The 25,457-nt window shown below is 39.1% G+C and overlaps 1 protein-coding gene across 5 annotated transcripts in view; it reads right to left on the reverse strand.

Annotated features, from left to right (window-relative positions):
* Window positions 1-25,457, reverse strand: part of LOC120730065 (plexin-B2-like) — a 130,682-nt gene that overhangs the window by 21,291 nt on the left and 83,934 nt on the right. For all 5 annotated transcript variants that reach the window (XM_040026167.1, XM_040026165.1, XM_040026164.1 and 2 more), the window contains 18 exons: window positions 23,388-24,517; window positions 20,550-20,738; window positions 20,284-20,415; window positions 19,252-19,352; window positions 17,822-17,948; window positions 17,208-17,367; window positions 16,524-16,635; window positions 15,896-16,007; window positions 15,445-15,546; window positions 12,616-12,708; window positions 11,993-12,080; window positions 11,525-11,691; window positions 10,313-10,461; window positions 6,725-6,830; window positions 5,823-5,959; window positions 5,187-5,369; window positions 4,121-4,214; window positions 1,156-1,353 (listed from right to left, as the gene is read on the reverse strand). In XM_040026167.1, the coding sequence (XP_039882101.1) occupies window positions 1,156-1,353; window positions 4,121-4,214; window positions 5,187-5,369; window positions 5,823-5,959; window positions 6,725-6,830; window positions 10,313-10,461; window positions 11,525-11,691; window positions 11,993-12,080; window positions 12,616-12,708; window positions 15,445-15,546; window positions 15,896-16,007; window positions 16,524-16,635; window positions 17,208-17,367; window positions 17,822-17,948; window positions 19,252-19,352; window positions 20,284-20,415; window positions 20,550-20,738; window positions 23,388-24,515 (3,378 nt within the window). In that variant the 5' untranslated portion in view covers window positions 24,516-24,517. The remainder of the gene's footprint in view (window positions 1-1,155; window positions 1,354-4,120; window positions 4,215-5,186; window positions 5,370-5,822; window positions 5,960-6,724; window positions 6,831-10,312; window positions 10,462-11,524; window positions 11,692-11,992; window positions 12,081-12,615; window positions 12,709-15,444; window positions 15,547-15,895; window positions 16,008-16,523; window positions 16,636-17,207; window positions 17,368-17,821; window positions 17,949-19,251; window positions 19,353-20,283; window positions 20,416-20,549; window positions 20,739-23,387; window positions 24,518-25,457) is intronic.

Here is a 25,457-nt window from a genome sequence, read left to right on the forward strand (position 1 = left end):
GCTCCAATATGAGCTAAAAGTAATTAAAAAGATAAAGATTGGAGTTATTGTAAGCACCTCACTCTCAGTAATTTCTTGAGATTTTGCAGCACACTTGTGGATCTACAGACATTTAATTATTCTAATGTCGGCTGGAAGAAGGTGAAACCAGCTTAAGTTAATCAGCGCCTGAGTAACTGAAAAGGTTTTACACGTTTTGCATATGACTTTCCCCACAAGTGAGTTTATCAACAGAAACTTTGAGGTGGTATACTCTGGGAGCTCAAAACAGCCATAAAAATAAGCTATAAGAAAAATCCATTCATTTTCTGGCTCAGGCTTCTCAGTCGTTTTTGTTTGTTGCATATCTTTGCCTTTTGTGACAATGCTCTATTGCACTTGTCAAACAAAACAAGCAATGTGAAAGTGTCACCTTGGACTTTTTAAAAAGAAGAAGTGGCACCCTTGAGAGGTAAAAATAATGCTACAAAACACGTGAGAAAATAAATCCAAGGTGATGAAAAGATTAAAAGTGAAAGAAACCGGGGTTTTATTTACTAGCTCATCTACATACTGTCTGATATCGAGAGCACAAAGTGTCAGATTAGCTATCGTAAAGATGAACATTCGTTATACTGTGGCTAAAACAATAATGTGTACTCGTGGGTAGACTTGGAGGGCTTTTCAACCATTTGGCTTAACACCACTTAAAACAAAGCTTTGTTTAATTGGGGCCCCTGCCCAAAAAAAACACTGCATGATTTCAGATAAGTGTTACGAAACTACTTTTTGTGTAAACACTTGCATGTGCGTTTTCTGGTGTTAATCTTTTTGTGACCCTGCAGTGTTTGTCATAAAACAGTTTTACAGCATTACACTAAAAGCGTGTTTATTATATCATAAAATGAACATTTTAAAAAAAAAAAAAATTTGTTCATTATCTGAAAGCTGCTTTTTAAAAAAAAATCTTTTTTGCTTCCAAGCCAAAGCGTTCACTGAGCTCAAATGACAAATGTGCAGCAAATGCAACTCAGCATCTTTTCCATTTTTATCCTCAAGTCAGATAATAAGACAGTTTGTCTTAATTAGGACACACAGCAGACACCGACTCTTCAGGAAAAAAAGGGAAAACATAGTACTGCAACTGCATTAAAGTGACCTTGTGGTTGTACTCACAGTAACGATAATCATGCTGTTCGCAGTGATGATCTTGTTTTGTAGATTATTGAAGCTGGGGTTAGGGTGGTAGTGAAAGGGCTTCAGCTCCTTCTCCCAGTTGTCCAGCTTGATGACTGTTTTCAAGTGCTGGTTTAAGGAGCCGTTTACTGTTGGAGACTGAAACTGGATGACTGTGTCGTTCTTCTCATGGGCAAGCTGAGTTGGATAGAAGGACAGTAAAACGTTTTACAAATACAAGCATGACAAAAAATGCAGGAAATTACAGCATGGAAAATATGGAGCAGCACTAAAAATAATAATGCAAGCACTGGGTGTTACTGGAGTGAATATAATACATGGTAATAGACTGTGGGGGGGAAGAAAAAGCTTGTTTTGGTACAATGGGGAAGGTAAAATGATGTGCGTCTTTTCAGTCATTCTATTAAAATCTCAATCTTCAATCATAGAATGAGGCCTCTGATGAATCATAACTCACACTGAGTCACTCCCCCACTGCCTTTCTATGCTTGTTTGTGATTAACTGGACTGATGGTGATATTTCTGTCACTCTCATTGTTTCGACACTACGTGCATGACAGCTAAACTCCACGGTTCTACAAGTAGGTAAAGTTTTCCAACAGAACAAAGAAAAGGCGTCGAAATGTCATCATTAATACATAACAGAAAGACTGAGAACACACATTTTAAGTTTTCAGACATAATAGTAATTCCTATGTTTTGGTATCTAGTGTGCAGTGTAACAATGTAGAATATCCTGTGATTGGGACTCACCCTCTTTCTAAACATGTCAATAGGTGGTTAGGAAACATCTGGACTCTAGACTGTAATCAGGGCGTCATTGTAAATTCAAGTGCCAAACTTCAGAAAATAAGGCTAATAATTAAGTTAATAAAAGGTGGTAATTTGATATTTGTTATTTTCTCTGAAATATTTTGTCTTTTAAAAAGTGATTCATACAGGGTTAAAATTGGTTTAGAAGTAGAATACAATAGAAATACGTATAAAACTACCAATTTTAGACACACTCACAGCTTTCCGCAGGGACCGGGTTCTCTAATGCTTATTGTGAGCAGCTGAAAGAAGAAGCACGTCACAGAAGTCTCTGGCATAATATCAAAACCAGAATTTCTTCAAATTCTCCCCTTCACCTTTTAAAAATCTTGCAAATTGCCCATATGAAGGCATTTTGAATGTATATTTACACTCACTACTATAACATGCCAAATCTCTGTCCGTATACTCCTACTACACAATCAGGATTCAGCATCCACATGTGGCACACAGGTACATGTTATCTAGATTAGATTTGACAACATTATGTTGCCTAGCAGCCACCTACAATCAGACTGCAAATGACCAACTTTTTGCATATATGCAAATATAAAACTTCATAAAAGCATTGTATCATTTTTATTTGACAGCAGTAGCATCTTATTTGCATCCACTTAATTTGACTATTATGGCATCTATTATGACAACATTACATTGCCTGGCAACCACCTGACCTGAACTACAATTACATTTATATAGTAGAGGAAAAGTAAAGAACTCCAGGGGACCCACAAAAATAGTTTACTCTATTTAGAGACTGTATCAAAAAATTTAATGTTGAATAAATCACTGCATTAATGTACCTGAAACAATGAGATCTGAAGGTATGTGAATTAGTCCAGTCTTCAAAATAACTTTTGAATGTTATTAACATTTATGAAATCCTCTTTTATTATATAGATTTCTATTTGATGGAACAAATATAAATCCATACCAATCTTTCACTACACATTTAACATCGAGGGAAGGTGTCTGGCTGACTGTAGCACACTTTTGTTTTTTAGACAATGGAGGCCCCATAATCATACATACACGTAAATGCATTTTGCTGTATATAAACATTAAATCAGTCCCATATTTATCTTCTAGATAAACAAGTTCTACCACCCCCCTTTTTAAAGGAACTTTTCTCAGTGTGATTAGGTACATCACTTTGCCAACAGCACAAACAATACTGTACCATAGGTATGTGCTGGAACTTTAAAATGATCCATCCGTTAAAAAGTTATTTTTGTTGGCTCCATTAGGTGTGCAACAGTCACATTTGATATAAGTAAACATTTTGTAGCAACTATTTAGTAGGATTTTCTGCGGTCCAATCAACTGCGATTTAGAAGTCTATAAAAATCCATCTAGGTTGTAACTACAAACATATGCTGCACAGACTCAAGGACTCTCAGGAAGTTTAAAATCCAAAATAAGAACTAGTTGGTCTTTACAGAGAATAAAACGACACACAATAAATAAAGTTCAGGTCAGCAACTTGACCTAGAAAGCTACATGTTTTTAATATATGCCAGCAGCCATAATGGGTCCTCATATTTGGGTCTGGCTCAGAGATGGACTTAAACCAAGAGAAGCTTGTGAAGCTGACCAACCAAGGTCTTTGAGATAACACTTTACATCTACTGCTAGTTTGTGGCAGCCAGAAAATTATTTTCAAGCCTTTTCTGTCCCTTGGTAGCAGGGCCAGGGGACTTCGCTGGGACGGGAGTAAAATCGTGAAGAGTGAAACAGGCACATAATCTTCAGTAACCCTGATTCTGGTTTAAAATTGTTTCCTTTAAACTAAATGAACAAAACTGCTACTTCTTAAGACTGCCCAGTACACTGGAGGGCAGACGGTGGCAAGCTGTGTGCAGGTCCTTAAAGTTCCCTGGCACAGTCAGTCCTACCTGATTGAGCTGGACGAGGGCCATAGTTACATTCTGGGTGAGGGTGAAACAGTGGTGGCAATATCTGCAATCCTACAGGTTTTAGGGATTTATGGCTCAGGAAGTGACATGAAGTATTATAAAATCTCACTGATCAGTGGCAGCAAGGAGGAGTGGACATGTGTGTTTTGTTTACTGTTGTGTGTCCGTTTAATTGCAATGCTTCACAGATGAAGATACGGAAAATGAACAGGAACCTCTGAAGCCGACCAGTTGCCTCCCTGGACCTTCATGATTGCAGTCTGGATTATGTCAAATCCGGAGCCGGTTACCACAATGTTCCTCCCTCCACTAAAACACACAAACAAACATATCTATTCACACCAAAAACACAGGAAAATACATATTAATCAAATGTATTCCCAACCAAACAAAGACGAGAGCACAAGCTCACAGGAAGACAGACAGTTCTTAAAATGCACCTGGGGTAATTTTCACTGGAGATGAAAACAAACTGTTGTCTGTTGTTTTAGTCAGTGTACCTAATCGTGTCAGAATTACGGCAGAAAAAGCAAGGGAACCCTCAAATGCATCAATTTTCAGCAATTATCAAGCAGTTTGTTACACCAAAAGCAGCAATGGTTCAGCCAGTTTCAGCATAATCACAATTAAATGCACACACGCACACTCAGCAACTCTAGGAGGAAAAAATCCTAGATCCTAGTTTTAAACACAAGAAGTTTAATGACATTATTAAGGTTTCCCAAAGCTTCACACAGAAATCTGCAGGGCAAAGAACAAGGCAGGTAAGTTTCTAAGTGTTCAGTTTTCTACATACAGAACAATCCTATTTGCCTGTGTCACTAATGTCAACTTAGAAGCTTTTTTCTTTCTATTTTTAAGCACATATTCAAAAGTAAAAGTCAGCCTGTGTCTTATTCTCTTATGTTTTGGCCATTAAGACAGTAATCAGAATGGCATTTTCACACTTCTGAGGTTTACAGGTTGGGGAAATTTGGACTCGCAAAATAACAGAGTTAGTCAAGTCAGAGAGGGAGAGTTTCTTATCCAACTATGAATTTTTGATCATACCTACTCAGTAAGACCATATGTATGTACAGAATGCATTTAGTACTTGGTTATATTGGTATTATTAGGTAGATATTTCAGATATTTCAGAGTGAATATGAAAAGTAGATCCTTGGAACTCTCTTCAGCAAAAAAAAAAAGGTAAAATGAAGGCAGTTAAAAGTACAACATGTAACAAACAGATAGAGTAAATGTCACAAACACCATGACTGCATACTGCTGTGTTAAACTGACCAGACAAAGCTTGCTTTGGGCTGGTGATCCTGCACAGTGGGGTTTTCAACAAACCGAAAGGTAGCCGGGATGCTTTTTGTGGTTCTCTTTCCATACTTCATTACGACGTCGAGAGGGTCAGAGGGCACTTTATCCACGCGGTATTCTCCTGTCCTGCAGGTGATATTTTCTCCAAAGTGCTCCCTGCCAAGACAAGGACATAGCTCAGTACTCGCTGGCTGAAGGAGTGGGGGTGGCACAAGGTCACCGTGCAGTGGAAGCCAACATGGCAGCAGGCTGACAGCTTGTTAAAATCTGGCTTTGCTGCTTCTCTTGCTCGTTATTTTTCTGTTACCTCTGCCTAAAATGTCACCGTGAATCTGTTTTGACAGAGCACTGGTGGTCACAACAGTACAGGAAAATTGTAAGAGAAAAAAAATCCCTCCTCATTGTAACACTAAAGTTAAGGTCAATTCAATTTTTTGCTTCAAGAATATACACATATATAAAAAAATCAATTTATGGACTTCAAAATGTGCGCAAAGCAGAATTTGCATAGAATTAAATGTCTGAATAACAAGTAGCTCTATTAACTAAAGAGGCTGAATTGAAAAAGTTTGGTCTGAATGAGAATTATTGAAAAAAAGAAATCCTTACACACTGCAGTTCACCCCTCCGATGGTAACCTGGACATCTTCCTTACTGCCAGCATTCAGAAATAGTCCAGAGATTGTAATGAGGGTTCCCCCTGCTTTAGGGCCTCTATTTGGCATCACCTCCTCAGGCATCGGGTCCTAATGAAGGGGAGAGGGTGTCACCAAATACCACCTTAATACACACTCATATTTCAAGTACACACTAACTACTGGCAGATGCTGGCACACACTAGAATAACACACACAGATACAGCTCCATGTCAGAAACATTGCTTCTCAGCCTGATCTAACCCAACCCACTCTTTCAGAAACATTCAGACACACAAACTCCCACAAGCACCACATCTGCCTCAATTTGCTGAGCAAACAGTTAGGAGGAGCACTCCCCTGTGGGGAAGCTTTAGCAGAGCCAGAGATATGAAAAGCCAGTTAAACAGCTACGCTGTAGCCTCTTAGAGTATTAAAGTGACAAAGGGAACTGCTGCACAGCATCTGGTTAAAGAGGAATGCCTGCACATTTTGACTTACTGTACAGTAAATTACCACAGCAATGTGCATCTAGGTGCCTAATTTACTGTTACATTTAGCATGTTGTATTTGGTCAGTCTTCTTAACTGTCATGCCCTTGGTATGTTTTGATAAGAGTTTCTCTGGAGCTAATAAATGGAAAACATAAAACAGTCCATAAAACAACAAAATCAGCTGAAAGCTTTTGGATGAGTTTAATTTCTCAATAAGAAGTTGTACAACTCAACAGAGGACGTGCAGCTGAGGACAGTGTATACGTGTGTGTTTGTGAGTGTGTTTGTGAGTGTATACGTGTGTGTTTGTGAGTGTATACGTGTGTGTTTGTGAGTGTGTATGTGTGTGTTTGTGAGTGTGTTTGTGTGTATATGCATTTACCCTGTAGGTGAAGGAAACAGAGGAGGTTCCTCTCTTCCCTCCATTCACCTCGATCTCAACCTGTCCCCAGTCAGCTTTATCAGCAGGTCCAATCTCACACACAACTCTGATCAGAACAACAGAAAAAATTAATTAATTAATAAATAAACAAAAATAAATGCTGGGACTTGACCTGGAAACTCAAAACTGGGTAAAGAATTATTTACTGTTTACATATTAAGGCAAGTTTCAACAGTTTTATGATGGTAATGTCCACTCTACTGCTAACAAGTCATATTTTTAAAATGACTTTTTTTGTAGTGAGAAACAGAATTTTACGTTTTCTCTGAGTCGTGGCAGCGTGAGAATGAAGCTTCACATTTTTAGAACAATGTCATGGAGAACGTTCACTTTTAGTGCACTGCAGATGTCCGGCTGTAGATGTGGAACACGTGAAATTTTGAAAAATATGTTTTTATGTCAAATTCTATTGTTTTTTATATAATATATTAATATAATTTTTATAGCTCCTTTGAGATAACTATGATCAAAATTGCTATGTATGCTATTTTAAAGATTTTTATCTTCCACTATTAAATATACACAGAATCACATTTGTTGGGGATATTCATGCTGAGGATCCATCAAGCACTACAACCCAGGAGTTCCTCTCTTTAAATTTATTGAACATGTTTGGGGCCCTACTCACACATACTTGGTCCTAACTTATGGTGTTATCTTTGACCATTTGCACATAAATTCATTCGTTTTCTTGTAACTCGTACTTGTTTTTTCAGAGTTTGTGTTAAGCGCAGGAGCTTCATTGATGATTCTGTTATTTTCAAGTTTTCTTCTTTTTTTTAATTTTTCTAATTCTTCTGATAATAATGTTGAGCTCCTTGCTGCCACCATTAATGAACACTACCTTGCCATTCTCAGTCAGGTCACTCCTTACAAAACTGGTAATAACTCTGTACTTGTGGCCTTGGACATTCCTTTTAAAAAGCAGAGTAGCTGTGGAAGTCCACGGGTTGAGTGGTCCATGGTAAATATTTCAGAGAATTTCTTCACTTTTATAATAAGGCAATAAAAAAGCTAGATCCTCTTATTTTAATAATAAACTGTAATAGAATAATCCAAGGGTATTATTTGAAACCGTCAACAGCACCTTTGCATGTTCTGTTACTTTCTGATTGTGATTGTTTTTTCAGTCATTTTGTAAGTAAGATGATGGTCCTGAACTTCAAAATCTCCTCGGGTTCCTCCGCCTGTAACAATGGTGCTCGGTGTCCTGAATCATTTACTTCTTGACTACATGACTTGACTGCAGTAAAAGGCAAGATGAAACCCTCATCATGCTCATGGTGACCATACAGTTAGTTCCTCCTTCTGTCCTGTCTGGGACTCTCACAAGCATTGGTCCATCATTGCTTCATTAATAGCTCATTGAGGTAATCCTACTTTAAACATGCTGTTGTAACTCCTTTACAGAATAAGCCCAATTTTGATGCCACCTCTATTGGTAATTTTGAATGATTAAAATGATTTTAGAAAGCCAGTTCAAATCTTTACTATGCAAATGACATATTTTTGACCCTTTTCAGTCTGGCTTTCAAAAGCAGCACTCCACTGAGACCCCTATCTTTATCCATAAAGGTCTTTCAGTGGATTCTGCTGCAGGGATTTGTTCTGTAATCATTTTACTTCATCTAAGTGCAACCTTTGATACCACTGACCATAACATTTTACTTAATAGGTTCTAGGTTTTGGGTTCATGTGTGGGGTTCCACAGGGTTCAGTCCAGGTCCACAAGGTTCAGTCCAGGTCCACAGGGTTCATATTATATTATTTTCTTTCTTTGGCATCGTACAATCTTTTACTGACATTTCTTATCATGTCTATGCAGATGACAGTCAGCTGTATGTGCCTTTTAGGTCTCATCATTTAGACAGGGTGTCCACCCTACACAACTATTGAACCTGGATTTGCCATTTAAGAAAACAAACTGGAAACACTGGAGAAGTCTGATTTTGTAATCTTTAGAACCATCATTGACATTGTTAACAACTAAAACTCTTGTTTTAGTTTAGTAGATAAGGCAACAGTTAAAAAAACTGCAGTCAGTTGTTTTTGTTTGTTCACATTCAGGTTCAACTGTTTAATTATTTTTTTGACTAAGCAGCTATGAGTGTAGCGTGATTTCTTCAGACAGTTTCTCTGCTTCTGTCCCTGTAGGGATTTTCTTTTATGAATGTCAATTTCTGGAGTTTAACAGAAACCATGTGACAAACAGTTCTGAGGGAAAATGCAGAGCTGATGAAATGGTCATCATTCATAGCACGCCTCCAACAGGAAGGTCATGACCAAACAACCAGCAGCTCCAACTAAGATGTGAAAGAGTGAAATAACACAATGCAAACTCTGCCCAGATTTTAGGCAAATGAGGAACAACCTGCTGCACAAACACGCAGGACAACTAACAGCAGGAGCACAGAGGCATTTAGCACCAAGAGTGGATGATTTAAGGGAGAAACACTTCCATCTGGTCTCATAAATCCTATTTTATGTCTCATCATGCAGATGGTGGGGCAAGATTTTGTCATAAATGTGGCTCCATCCTGCCAGGTGTCAACAGTTCTGGCCAGCGGCTGTGGGGCAATGATGTGGCCGTTTTCTCTTTTATAGACCATTTGTATGAAGTGAGCACTTTTTAAACACAGCTGTTATTGAAGTACAGTTTGCTTGACTTGACCTAAAGTTCATTCAATGTTTTTCACAGCGCTCAGTCCATTTAACACCTGAGGTAGGATGAGGTAGTGCCTGAAGCATGAATAGACCACCAGAAGAAGTTGTGTGTGACACTATCAAATCATTGACGTGTACTTATAGTGCTTTGATGAACACATGTATCTCAAAGGATGTGTGCAACATTAGGGCAAAAAAAAGAAGACCCTCTCAATCAGCAGCCATGTGCAAGTGCTTGAGTGCCATTCAGTGGTGTAGTAGCAGCAGAAGGCAAATAAGTTCAGTACATTTATTTAAGTGCAGAACTTAAGTAAAATTTCCATGTACTTGTATTTTACTAAAGTGTTTCAATATTCTGCTGTTATACCTCACTATATTTTACATGCAAATATTATAGCTTTAATTTCAGTTTCTGTCAACTTTAATCTGCGCCTTAGGTTCCTATCCAGAAAAAAACTTAAATATATTCAAATTATATGCTTAAAAACCAAAACATCACTAAAAGGCTGATTGGCCCACTCTTTATTTAGACTGACCCTGGCTTGAACGGTTATAAAAAGTTTACTGAACAATCAATCTGCAACGCGACCTTTTTACATTGTTGTCTTGCACATTTGTGAAAAGAAAAGGAAAAAAAGTGAATACTTCTTCTACTACTGACATTTCCCTCTGGAAACTGTGACTGTCTCTAAATCAAACTGTGTCTGGAGACTCAGATCAATACAGTTGTAGAATGAGCTAATTAAAACCTGTAGTCAGGTTACCCTGAGCAAGGGGAAAGTATTCCTAACACAGTTAAGTATACAACATTGGTTGGATTACATGTCCTGTGCATAGTGCACAACTGCATGTGGGCAACTTTACCTTTTGGAGACGGAGTATTTTTCTGGCTCATGAATGCAGGGCTTCCCAGCCACCGTGATGCTTTTAATGTCTCCCTGATCGATGCCGAGGTTGGAGCCGCTGATGGTGATGGAGATGCCTCCCAGCACGGGGCCGAAAAGAGGGCTGATCTGGATGTGGAGATGTAATAGGAGGGTGTTTATAGGAAGAAGGGATTGGAAATGGATTTAACCAGATTATCTGTGCAATAAGAACATACAAGAGATTTACACAGTCTGTTTAACCAAGTATTGAGCTGACTTAAGTATTTAATATTCAAGGCCAAGTGGAGAATTACATCAATACTGTATGAGTCACATCTGTATGCATGTGTGCATGTATTTGAACATGACCCATATTGTATTTGTGGGTCAGAAAATTTGACTAAAATATAAAAGCAGATGTTCTGGTAAATACAAAACAAAAACAAACATTTTTGTGCGGAGATAAATTGAACATTTTATAGTAAAATATGAAATTTGAATATTTTTCCTGTAATTTTAAATTTAAAAAATGTGAATTCAACTTCAAATAAAATACACTAATGCGAGACACACACAGTGTGCAGCATTCCTGCAAGGCTGTACTTAAAGAGATAATGGTGCTTCACACTGCACTGTAACATTAACATGCTCACAGTGACAAAGCTAGCATGCTAATGTATAGCAGGTATGATGTTTACTGCACTGTGTACCTTATCATACGTTTAACCTGAACATGGGCACAAGTGTCTATGAATAATAAAACCATAAAGGTCAACACTGCAGACTCTCAACGTCTTCAGAAAATCTCACTGCAATCCTTTGTATAGTTGTTAAGTTGAATCTCAACAACATACAAAGTCATGGTGATTTATCTGCAGTATCTCTGTCTGTCAGGCTGCAGCCGGTTAGGTGATAGCCTCTGTCAGAATGATATAAACACAATTACTGATGGATTTTTATCAATGACAAAGAGGCACGAACAATTAGGTGAACAAACAAAGAATTGATCCGATCGACATGTGCTAAGGAACACTCTCAAGGAGAAACACACTCCCAACTCCTCTGTGGAAGAAAAATACACGGCCAGTGAAGACCTCAGTCCAACCACCGCAGTCAATGTGTTTTTACATCCAATCACAAGATTTTAAAGAAGGTACAGTTTCCATTTCAAAGGTAAACATGAAGTCATGTCAGCACTGTGACGACTCACATTGGTGATCTCAGGGTTGGGACACTCGGTGTTGCTGGGGAGAGGATCGCAGAGCTTCTCATACACACACGCCTGCTTCTTGCTGCACCACACACACTTGTACTTTGGGTCGGCGTTCTTACAAAGACTACAGTCGTTCCTTTCAACGGCACAGTTGTACAGTGTGACTGTAGAGATAATAGTGAGGAAACAAAAACAATATTATGTTATTGTACATTCAAAGAGTATATTCTTGCATCCTCAATGAAAAATTGATGGACAATCTAATTTCAAGTGACTCCTGCAGTAACATACATTTATCTGAATCCTTCATGTACAAAGCTGTTAGATTGTGCAGTAATGTTTTGTAATTTTCAAGTGCAGATTAAAGGTAGCTTCCTTAAATCCAGCTGAAGCCCCACAGTGGGACTTGCCGTGTACACACAGGGCATTAAAATGAAATCTCCTCATTAATATGTGAAGACACACCGTTCACCGTGCTGTCCATCTTCTCACCAGACTCCTTGTCCTTCACGTAGAACAGAACATTGGTCTCCGGTGACTTATCATAGAAAAACTAAGAAATTGGAAGAAAATGAATTATTAATACAGAATCCTGTGATTAATGGCACTTAAGCTCTTCTCTGCAAACAGTGTGGGCTGCTGCTCCCCCACGCCAAGGGAAAATAAGAAAGAAAAAATAATATATACCCAGTCTGGCAGATTTTCAGCTACAGAAATCAATGTTGGAAAAGAACATAGCTGGAGGCTAAGCACTGTTTGAGCTTCCCAATCACAAAGTTCACAATGTGGAGATGGTGTTTAACTCTCCAGCGAGGGGAGCATGTCCATTAGAGGGAGCTAGAGAATATCAAAGGGAATGTGAAAAAAGGCTAAAGGTTGACTTCTTTTATAAATGTGGAACATAAATACAGCTGTTCACAAACAGAAAGTCTTCACACAGTTTTTTTGCTGCAGAATATATACATTCACTCTTTCAGTGTATTTCTAGGTTGTACTTTGAATACTAGGACCACAAACCAGTCACAGTGCAAAGACCTGTGTTGAGTGTGTTGCATCAAGACAAATGTCAAACGAGGGGTCATGCTCACATTGAAGCCACTGAATGTGTAGAATGGTCCCCCCTCAAACGAGACATCTTCTTCCTTTGTCATCAGCTCACTGCCAATGGTGAAATGATGACCCTGCAGAACCACACAAACAAACACAAAAATTCTGATGTGTATTCATGCTGATCATACTTTTACAGTACTGTTCTTTGATGCTCTTCTTTGTATAGAGCATGGAAACAATTGCAGTTTCTCTGATCCTACTCAAGTGTGTAAAATCACATCAGCAACACTGAACATTTACACACAACAACCAAAAGGAAACAGCCCAGAAAGCTGTGTGATTATAAAACCCTCACACAGGGCTTAAAAGTTTTGATTTTCACAGCTGTGAAAGATCAGCTGTCAAAACTTTGATTGATGAAACATGAATGGATCTCCGGGAACCTGCACCTATAAAGTCCATCAGAACTCACACATTCAAAGAAAATGATCAAGATGTATTTTGTGTGACAACTAAGTGAACTGTTACAGCTTATATTGCTGTCTGATTGTAAAAGAATTGGGATTTGTAATGTTATTCATGTGGAAAGATACTCTGCATAATCATGACAAAAAACAAAAATACTGACGGTCCCCAGTGCCACCCTTTAACTTCCTTGATTTGCCTATGGTAAGTTTAAACATCCAAGGAGACGTCTGTCTTGAGTTATTGTATTCACAAGATTTTTTGAGTAATTCTGTTCACAAAGACAGGTGTCCTCGCACCTGTTCGCTACGGTTGAATGGTAAAAAGTACGTTTTAAGCCCTCTTCCAGCAGAACACTCCAGCCTTAACCCTCTCATGGCAGGCATTGCCGATTTGCAACAGTTAAAAACTAGCAACCTGATTACCCCACATACATATTTTATGGTGTTTTTTTTACTCAGAAGTACCACTGCAGGACTTGGTTGTGCATTAGCAACAAAAAGTTTAATTTGAGCCTGAGAGGGTTAAAGGGGAACTATTATCATTACTTCCAATTCCAAAATCAAACTTTATCAGAGTGGCTTTGCATGATTCACAGACAAAATAATCCTTATTTATCTTATATTGGACTTTGGTGTGGCCCCCAAAGTTCATTCACTGTCTAAAGGAGCCATTTTTGCTTCCTTTCAATCTCTTTAAGTTAACTTTTTTTTTCTCTATTTGCAACATTTAAACAGTTGGTAAGAGTGCGGTATCATCACTTACAGCCAGAACTGTATACTGATTAGGGCTGGGCGATATGGCCTAAAATTCATATCGCGATATAATTTGAAGCATGTGCGGTAACTATATATATCACGATATATTCTTTTCTTCTGTATAACGTATTTTCCACACTATAAGGCACACTTAAAATCCTTTAATTTTCTCAAAAATCGAGAGTGTGCCTTATATATGAATTCTGGTTGTGCTTACTGACCTTGAATCAATTTTGGCGTGCAGAAATCTGTTAAAAAATGTTTTAGTACAACTTTGGTAAGCCGCACTGCTTGATGGATTGTCAGAGCATTACGGCTGCCGTAGTGAGGAGTTTCGCGGAGTAATCTGGGTCCAAAACTCAGTCCCCTTCTGGTCCCAAAGTCAAACGAACACTAAGAGTTAAAAACGGTCTAAATTCTTTGATCTTTAATTAAATCATCAGCATTGCTGCTTTATCGGGTGTAACAACAATTAAGTTTAACATCCATGCATCCATGAAAACAGAATTTATTAAATTTAACGGAGTTAGAAGTTAACAGGAAGTTAGCTCGCTAGTTTACACCTAAACATTTCATACCATGTTCTGACTGAGAGATTTTTGAAACTAATTAAAATGTACAGCTCTGCTACCACTTCCAACATAAATGAAGACAGAAAACTAAACAGCAGTGGCGTTTGCAGGGTTACTGAAGTCGAACTACCTGGTATATAATGTTGTGCTACGTGATTGCTAGCAACACAGCTATGTTAGCATAGCATTAGCAGAGTGAAGCTGGAGGATGAATGCAAACGTTTTTTCCACTGATAAAAGTTAACGTGAGGGATTCTGGTGGTCAGGGACAAATGCAATCGCATAACAGGATGCTATACACAGGCCAAACTTCAGTCAGGAGAACAACTGAGATTATTCATCCACAATACAAGGTTAGTTATTAATATACTGCAACAACATGGGAATAGAACAGCTGCGAGAGAATTCAACATTAATGAATCAATGTTATGGAAGTGGAGGAAGCGCCGTTTTTTGGCTTTCCCCATATTTCAAAAGTGCTTCATCTCTTTGCTATGACTGTCACCCGCCATAATTTGCAGATGATAATGGTTTTAGCCGCTGCGATGCTTTCGACCAAAACAGGCGCAGCTTGATGATATCATCAACATGCGATAGAGCGTAGAGTCAAAATCGTTGGCCAAATTTATATCGTTTCTATCGTATATCGTTTATATCACCCACCCCTAATACTGATATGGGGGACCCCATCTCTGTGATATCATACATATGCATTACTTTGTTTATTTTCTTAATTCCCTATCCTACACAGTGGGGATGGGTGGGAGGACTGGAGCCAATTCCAGCTGTTATGGGACAAGAAGTAGGATACACCCTGTAGGTGTCAACTGAAGGAGGGACACAACCACTCAGTCTGGCATTTATACCTATGGCCAATTTAAAACCCCTCATTAACAGATGCAAGAGTAGAAAAAACTGAAACAAGTTTGGCTCATTCTCCTTTCTTTTAGCCTAAAAATGAACCTGTTGTGTTTTTCTTTTTTTCTGTCAAAGGGATATCCACAAACAGAAAGAGAGTGTTTCTTTCCCTGGAACTCAGATGCATGTTGGGGGTGGAGTGGAGCCAGTTTACCTGGTAATGTTTCAGATTTATGCCTTCAAAGCTGATTCGAGTCTTGTAGCCCACAGGGATGAGCACAGGATCTGGATTCTCGAACCGAGGACAGTTTGCGCTCTGAAACAGAATGAAAACAAATTAGATAATTTAATAATTTACATTTTAAACTTGCTAACCACTTAACGGACACCCTCATCTGTGGCGACAGATAACTATATCGCTGAAACATCTGCTGACTTGGAATCTGATAACCTCCACCCTGCAACGTTTGTCATGCAAGATGGTGGCAGCTGATAGTGGGATTTGTGTATTTATTAATTTTTCAGGAGGAGTTTGGACCACTCAGGCGGTGAATCACATGTAAAGTTTAGATGTGTCCTTTAAAACTTGTGCTATAGTCGTTCTCCACATCTATCATACACATACATGACAGAAAAGAGTCCTTGACCTGTCAGAAAGAACTAACCTGACGGTGCTTTATGATGTGGGAACCAACCACGCTGTTGTCCGCATCGCTGCAGGTGTGGTCCTGCGTGTTCCACTGACATCCCCACTGACTGCTTACACATGACATGCACCTGAAAACACAGAAATATGCACCAACTTGGATAAGGAAATACTTTCACATGCACAATCAAGGTAGAGCATGCACACATAAAAGCACACACAAACAACATCTAAAACATGCAAACTCATCAGAGAGCGTCCGGCACAAAAATCTATGTTGCTGACAATGAAATGGATCTCTGCAACTTCACATAAGCAAAGCTCGTTCATCACACGTTCCTCTGTGTGAAAGAAATGCAGAAAAAAACGAGGGAAAAAAAACAGCCAGGATCGACTTTCATTTTTTGATTAATGAAAAGGAAACTGAGGCAATTTCCTCGGCTTGGTAATAGAAGCAGGAGAGAAAATGCAAGAGGTGCATTCAAAACCACCATGCATCACAATTTACAAACAGAGCCTTGATCTCTCATCTGCTCATGCACGGTGATACATTTACATCAAGGTTGTCAGATGATGCTGTGTTCCATGTCACTGTGTATTTTCACTGAGTGACAGAGCAGAACTGAAAGATTAACAGCCTGACTCACGGTGTGTTTTCAGATTTCCTCACTGTGGCAGCACAGTTGTAGAACATGAATTCCCGCGTGGCCAACTCCACAGTCTCATTCACAAAGATCCTGATAGCCACGGCCACAAAGTCTGAAGATACAGTAAAACAGTGGTTAAAATGTGATACACTAGCTGTTTATGTGAATACAAGTTTTATCATATAAAAGATGTGAAGTATGCTTGTACATTTAAAGACAAAAAACAGAGCAATTAAATATTTTGATAAATCTCCTCAGAATCAGTTCAGTGATTATTTAACTGCCTGAACTGCATATTAGTGTATAAAAGCCAAAACTTGAGCTGTATTTAAAAAAAGTTTCATATTTTGTTTTATAAAGGACTTTTTTTATGGGACTCACTTTGATTTGGGCAAGATGTTTGCTGACTACTGATACAAAAAACTGTAAACTGAAATAATAAAGCTTAAATTAGATTAGTGTGTTGATTTCGTGCAATTTTCTGGTGCAAATTTGTTGGACACTGTAAGTTCTTCAACAAAATGATGGAGAATTTGCCAGCTGACATTAACTTAACCTCATGTTTTTTTCAGCCCATTTCCCACCTTGGCCAGTTAGTAATGCAGCATTAACCATCATGGAGAAGCACAGACATTAGACCTTAAAGACAACAGAAACATGGCAGGGTAATTAAAGAGACCATACCTTGGCCCTCAGGTGTTTTCGGTATAAGCCCAGGCTGGGGCAGATCACAGGAGACCTCACCAGAGTCTGACATGATGCCGTTACTCTGGAAAGACTCAATCTTGCATTGCAGACGGTCAGAGTGTCCAATGGTAGGAAGGGAGGGAATATTGATGTTCACCTGGACAGACAAAAACATACTGACTGGAAACTGTGGCTTCTTAGCCCGTAACATCTCACTGAATTTGTATCTCTGTGTAACCAAAGTTATAATAAAGAAACTGTTTCTCTTTTTAAAGAAAGAAACTGAGAAAGAGAAAGGAGTGACATGCTGCTGATGGGAATTCATGTGTGAGTCAGACGGGCAGGAACACAGAAGAAGTAAAAAATGGGGGAATAAGAAGAGGCTCTCCATCTTCAGACAATCAGCCACGCAGGTTATAATAAGACAGTTTGGATTTTTCTGGGTGGATCAATACAGAGCTGGAAGACCTAGAGCTCGAGGTCTTTGATTCCCAGTTTATTACTCAGTCTCTGCATGTAAGTGGAGTTAGGTACTGCAGAGAAAAGAGGGACAATAAAAGAGAACAAAGGAAGTCAGAGACAGTTTGAGTGAGGAACAAACAGAGCTGTACCTTGCCGGTCTTTCTGCAGGAAAGGTTTGAAGGAGAGAAGGAAACAATCTTGACACACTGCTGCTTGGGGCTCCACAACCAGCCATTCTTCTCCTCTGCCCGTCGGCACTCAGACCTCTTGGTACACCTTCAGACGAAGGATGAGAAAATCCCATCAGCCTGAGCTGCACATGCCATGAATGCTTTCACAAAAAGTCAGTTTGTAAATAACAACTCAATGCCTACGTGACTTCCAGCAGGGTCTGTGCACAAAATAAAGATTTATGTATCAAAAAGAAAAACATGCAAGGTCCTCAATGGTAACTACATTAGTAGGGTCATTTTAACTTTAACTCATATATATATATATATATATATATATATATATGAAATCTTTAAGCAAAGTACTAAAAAAATACTCCTTTGTTCAAGCTTCCCAGCTGTGAGCATCTAAGGTATTTGGTTAATAGAACATAATTTTAATGAAGCTATTCATATTATGTGATGATGCAAGAAATGAAACAAACATTTTGAAGACAAAAAATGACTTTGCAATCAGACAAAATACACAGGAGAGATAAAAACATGCGACTTCTTTTTGATAAAATCAATCTAGCACTAAATGCAGCAAAGACTAAAATACATACTCTGAAGGAAATACAAACTAACACAGAGATGAGCTGATATTGTGCACATAAACAGAAGTACAGGATATAATGCAACATCAAATTTGCACTGTAAATCACACGGACTGAATTTTTTTCATGAATGAGAAGCAAACGAACTAAGCACTGCTTCAAATCATTTGGAGCAATTGAAGGAAAAGAAAAATTGCAGAATTATCCTATTCAAAAGCTCAAATCATCGAATCGTTTGCCTGAGAAATGACTGAATTGATTAATTCTTTATGAAAAGTTGTTGATTCATATTCTGTCAATTGACTTATCAACTGATAAACAGATTTCAGCTCTAACACTAAATAGCGTGCACAATGTTGCACAGTAAGAGCATCGGATATATCAGATAGTTCCAGAGGGACAGAGTTTGCTTCTTTTTCCTAGTCATGATCACATCCCTGTAAAACACATGATACATGCGCACTTTTCTACCCTCCAGACCCTGATAAATATAGACTGATGAGAGTAAATTGCACAGCCTGCCTTCGCCGTGTGGGGCTGACAAACAGCTTTAATTCCTTACGGCTGCACGGACAACAGGAGATGGAATATAAACACTGAGGGGTACTAAAAGTGTCTGCAATAAAACACTGAACAAATATCCTGCTGTGTTTTACAGATGGAATTGCATGTGTGGGTGTTTGTGTTAGTCTGTTGCTGTGTGCATGCATTTGTAAATGCATACAAGAATGTACTTGTGTGTGTGTGTGTGTGTGTGTGTGTGTGTGTGTGTGTGTGTGTGTGTGTGTGTGTGTGTGTGTGTGTGATCCTTACCTGCCCTCCAAAACACACCAGCCACAGTAAGGGTCCCTCAGTCCCACGCATGATTGGCAGTCTTTCATTTCGAGGCACGTCTGCACTGGCACCTTGGTGATCTGGATTATTACAATGTGAAATATGATCAAAGGTGCACCTTAAGGGAGACACTGGACAAAAATAACAAGTATTTAAAGTGTAGCTGTAAATGTTCCTTAGTATGTTGCAGGTGTGCAGAGTGGGAGCGAGTGGGGTCTCTCGTGTCTTCTCCCCATGTTTAATTACTTAGTTTATTCAACACAAAGCACTGAATGTTTACTGTAACCAGGGTGAAATTGTTTTCTTTTTTACATGTAAAAGCCAATCCATTAGATCTTATTTCAAGACATCAGTATTTTTCCGATAAAATCTGAATGTTTAACAGCATCAACATTAGAAACTCTTCCCCCTCTGCAGAAACAGATGTGAGTCAATATAATGAAAGCAAAACTTCTGAAATCGCAAACTTAAAAAAGCAACGGAGCAAATAATTTTGATTATTATATATTTATTTATTTTTTATAAAATGCTAATACTCGTGCTGTGATTGGTCAGCTGTGTGGATGTAAGAACAAAGCCATGATTCTGTATAGATCTGTTTATCTATTCTTAATGCAGCTAGCGTTGCTACTTTTGATTGTGATCTGTGAAGTCCATGTCTTCCCTTCTAAAAATACCATCTCAATATTTAAATGGTATTGTATGTGCCCGCTCTCTAAGACAGTGAGCTTTCCTCTCCACATTAGACTGAGGCTGCTCAGCAGAGCTATTAACACTTTGTTTTATATTATAAGACATTTTGAAAGCAACATCTCTCATTTTAATCAAGGCAGCTTTCTACAGTGGCACCATACAGGCTTTTCTCCGTGCATAACCACAGCATAGTTTTTTGCTTTGGATCTATTTTTTTCTCTTTTAAATGAATACAGTCTTTGTGGAGCTCAGTCTTAGCACCAGCAAGTACTCTGCCAGAATTTTAATGTATAATAAGTGTTAAATATACACACACACCCTTTTCTCTGTGGTAATGTAGAGGTGGCTCTGGCTTTGGTCAAGGAAAAGGTTCTTGTTGACCTTCTCTCCTATGTTGTTACCAACATAGGAGTACGGCTCGTTGCCATATTCACCTGGTCTCAGGTGTACCTGGACAAAATAAACAAAAGACAAAAGGTAAGAGAAATTTGAGGTTTTAAATTCACTTGATACACCTTCCCTCAGATAAAAGTTTAAACTGAGGAAAAAAATATCCAACAAAAAAAACCACAAGAGAACTCAACCTTGAAGACCTCTCCGTTGGCGCTGCCCAAAAAGGCGATCGTGTGGTCATTCTCCACAGCAACAGTTACAGCAGTCAGATGGACCGACATGGTCATCGCTGCATCTGCCTTTAAGGCAAATGCTGGTTTGCTTGCCAGAGGCGAAAGCAAATGTTCTGCACCACACTTGAAGTTTCCCAATGCATCCTTCTGTAAAGGGAAAGGATAACAAGAAGGGACGATCAGACATTGCTTGCTTTTCACTCCAAAAACATTAACTGTCTTTGCAGTACTGTTTGTATCCTACTTAAACTTTATAACAGAGATGGGAAATGTGCTTTGAACACTCGACCATTTTAATCTACAATCTAAAATTGGCTTTGTTTTGACTGATCATTTCTTTGATTAAAATAATGAATTAAAATAATGAATAAAAATTACAAGTAAGTATTTGCTTTAGAGTTGGAAGTCTGAGACGAGAACAATAGGAAAACTCGTGTTAACGATCACTTAACAAGAAACTACTAATACATGCAAGTAAAAAATGTAAAATAACCAGTTAAGTTGGGCCATAACTAAAAAAGTCTTTGGCATATTAAAATTGTTCATGGAATACTTCAATTATTTCTGAGTAGGTACTGATCTTGGCATTAAGCTCAGTCACTCTCTAAAGTAAATACCCTACAGCTGCAGACCCTATGGTGGGAGCTGGAGATGTGAAACAGCTAAAATATCAACCAGTGGTGCAGGGTAGCAGCGGTCTTGACATGTCAGAGGCAGCAAAGGGAAAATTTTAAAACATGAATAGACCGCCAAATTTGACAGGTGTATTTAGTACATGGAGAGAGGAGAGTGAGCCATATTAAAGTTCGGCCTATAACTTGAACAAAGGCGTAATTTTGGTGGTTTTATTTTTCTACACCACAAAGGCAGGTTCTAAATCAAACAATCAATAAGTGATTGAAGTTAAACTTTAAGCTTTAACTCAAGGCATTTTAGCAAATCTTTGCCAAAACTTCTTTGAGAATTTGAGCCATTTTTATAAACAGTCCCCCTTTTTTAGAGGTTTAAAACCAACTGGATATTCGACTGACAAGTAGTTCCAGGTGAGGCCAGTTCCCTTGTTACTTCATGACAAATGAAGTGGACGTAATATTTGAAGGTGGTTTGAAGTGTCGAATTTACATTTTATAGCTTTTCTTTCTAATTGTAAATAAAAATCCCCAAATACATGTCAGTGCAAGTGAGATAGGCTAACATTCAGCTGAAAAAATAAACCAGAATCTGGCGACCTGTCCACAGTGTACCCTGCCTCCCACCCTAAGACAGCTGGGATAGGCTCCAGACGCCCCTCACAACCCAGAAAAAGGATAAGCGGAAGCGAATAGATGGTTGGACAGAAATAATAAAAACTTCAGGAATAAAAAAAATTAAAAATCTGGTACTTTCTTAGAAAATAAGGAATGAAATGGCCAGCTCAGCAACACATAAAGACCTGAGAAAAATTATTTCCATAGATAAGAAAAACGGCTTCATAACATCTAAGTCAAAAACACCCAGGGGAGGTAGACATATCACAACACCTCCATGAATGGGAATAGAACAAGGTTCAAACTATCGGTTACACTCAAGAACAGGAGGATCAGATTAAACTTTGCCAAAGAAAATCTGAAAGAGCCTTTACAGTTCTGAAAAAAAAAAATCTTTGGATAGGTGAAACCAAGATAAACAGCATGTCTGTGAAGGTTCTCAGTCATCCATGTCATCGTAGTCTAAGGAGCTTGGAAAGAAAAGTGTCTGGACTTCTTTAAGTTGCTTGAAGACGTTTCACCTCTCATCCGAGAAGCTTCCTCAGTTCTAGGGTCAAATGGTGGAGAGTCCCAGATTTAAAGAGAAGTGAAAGAAGCCATCTATGTCCACTGTGAACAGCCATCTTTGAACAGAGGCGGTGGCTTACGACACCAACTGTCTGCTATCTATAATCAAGTGTTGAGATCCCTTCACGGCCACTCGCATCCTGGGCCATTTGACCTCAAGAAATCACATGATAGGGTGGGGCTAGGTTTCACAATGAGCTTATCCGAAACCTTGGCTGATTGGGACCTACACCCCTTTTTTTTTTTTTTACACCTTGGCTTGTGTGATTAGGAAAAGAATATATTGTCCCTTTTGGGGGAATCCTCCCACAGGGCTTAAATCTGGAACTTTCCACCATTTGACCCTAGAACTGAAGGAGCTTCTCGGATGAGAGGTGAAACGTCTTCAAGCAACTTAAAGTCCAGACGCTTTTCTTTCCAACCTTCTTAGACCAAGATTAACAGCCTGAACCAGAATGATGGGTAGAGAAAAATATGGAGGGGTGAGAAGCAGCTCATGATCAGATTGGGTATGTATAGCTGCCACTGAAACTGGGTCACTACTGTCTGATTACTGTGACTGCTGATCGAAACAGAAACAGAAGGACGAAATGTGAAGTGTACAGGGCTATACTCTCTGCTTAGATTCAGACAAATGCTAAACAAAAAAACCCCAAAAAATACTGAAGCCCCTTAATTAAAGTAGAAAGTCTGCACTTTAGCCACGTCTTGATTGTGTGATTTAAAATCCACTGTGGTGGTGTACAGAGACTACAAGAATTGTGTCTTTCCCAAATTCTCATTGGACACTGTTGCATTGTAAAGGAAGTGTATGAGCCTTGTTTTTTAAGCCTTGGTCAGATTACAAGTTATCCAGGGAACGAATTAAATGTTGAGATTTTATAATAAAAAGTGATAACTGCATTAAAGATTATAATTATACCAATCTGAGTTTTTCAAAACATTCTTTTAAATTAGAGTCAGCTGACAAAGAAGCACTTACAGAAATTTTTGAAGTGCATGCTGTGTAGGTTTGAGATGAGTAGGGTACGTCCACAGCAGGAACCCCAGAAATCTCCCCAGAGTCACTGTAGCATGCACTGATTATATCCATCAGCTGCTGATTGATGGAGTTCAGCGGGTACATGCAGAGAGCAGAGTCGCTTTCGTCGTCATCTGGATGAGCCACCATGAAGAGAACTTTTGTGAATGAGGTGACCGTCCCATAATTACCAGATTGAGACATGACCCGTGCCAGCTCTTTTCCTGGAAAAGCCACATATGCAGCTTGGACTTTGTTGTACCGGTTGTTTGTACCGCAGGTTAACTGGAGCTCTGTGTACGAATAGTAATGTTGGTCATTTTCACAAAGACGAGACACAAAAGTCAAGTTTTTGTTATCTGTGCCATCGAGAGTCCGAGAAAAGAGGAAATACACAAAACCATCCTCTTTGAAGGCATGTTGGAAGTCGTGTAAGTACTTGAGGACAAATGGCGCCGTCTGTACCGCTGATGCCTCAATGATGTTCTCAAACACAACCCAGTCCTGGTAGTCCTCAAGGATTCGTGTGCTGATTAGTTTTGTACTGTCCAGGCTTCCATAGCCCTTTCCAACAAGGAACACTTTGAAGGTCCGGCCATTTTTTGTGTAGTTGGACATGACGCTCACCACGTTCACATTATCCTCTATGCTAGCCACGTAAGTCCTCTCTCCTTTGTTGTCATTGTAATACAACTCTTGTTCTACATTAGACAGGTTGAGGAGGGAACATATGCCTCTGTACCGACTGCCACATACTATTAGTGAACCATTGGATGGGTGGACCAGCAGAAGTTTGTTGCTGTTGGGCATGAGCACTGTGTCCTGACAGCCTGAAGCAGGAGGTGTACATGTTTTGGCATCTTTTTTTGGGCCCGTCTCAGTGCGGGCCTCCTTCTGGAGGGACGGGCTCAGCTGGAAGATATTGTTGACTGCTCCCAGGTAGATGCGACCAGTCTGTGGGTCCTGGACCACATTGTTAATCAGGCTTTCAGAGATGAATTCCACAGTGGGGATTTTTCCACTCCCCCCTTGGGCTTGAGAGACTGACAGCCAGAAGAGGAAGAGGAGGATGGAGACCCAGCTTGCCATCTCTGGAAGGAACAGAAAGGAAGAAGTGTTTTATTATTAATGAAGTTAAATGGAACTTTAAATGCACATTAACTATCAGCAACATGACACATCAACAAAGGGTTGGTGTGTAGTTAATATAACCCCACATACATACACATATACTCATACATAAAACTGAAGGTAAATCAGTTGTCTTTACACTGGTTCTAAGCAACAAGCCTGCTTCACTGGGAGGGGCAGAGGGTCAGTTTGAGGTCAGGACTGTGTGCAGGCCAGTCAAGTTCTTTTACATCAAACTCGCTCGTCCATGTCTGTATGAACCTTGCTTTGTGCACTGGCACACAGTGTGCACCGGCACATTGGAATAGGAAACACCCACTGACTGCGACTGCGGAATATTTAGTAGCGAGAAAATTTCACGACTGGACTTGCTGCACAGGTGACGTCCTAACACTGCAATTCCCTGAGTTCCTGAGAGTGACAAATTCTTTCACAAGTGTTTGTAGAAGCAGTCTGCATGCCTAGCTTCTTGATTATATTCAACTGGAAGTGAATCTGCACATGGAGACATTAATAGGGTTGCACTAGGCTATACACCTGAAGTTATAGCCTAGTGTATATACAAAAGTAACAGGAAGTAATTTGAATGAACTGGGATTTTAAGGTGTACAACACATGAAGCATATCCCACTTTAGAGTCACAGATTTAAGTTATGGGGCTAAAACCATTTAAAAACTGCCTTGAGATGACAGCGCATGGCGTAGGTGTTTGTGTCTGACTCAACTCCCTGATCCAGTTATATTACGGGGGGGAGGGGGTTGAATTCAATTGACTTATCTCAAGCCATCACTGGTGAAAAAAATAAAACTGGTTTGTGTATGGGTAAAAAAGACAAGGATAACAACTAGATCTCAACCCATAACACAATAAACAACTCTTTAAAAAGCTTGGATCACATC

The sequence above is a fragment of the Simochromis diagramma genome, unplaced genomic scaffold, assembly GCF_900408965.1.
Source record: "Simochromis diagramma unplaced genomic scaffold, fSimDia1.1 OVJJ01000293.1, whole genome shotgun sequence".
Classification (NCBI taxonomy): Eukaryota; Metazoa; Chordata; class Actinopteri; order Cichliformes; family Cichlidae; genus Simochromis; species Simochromis diagramma.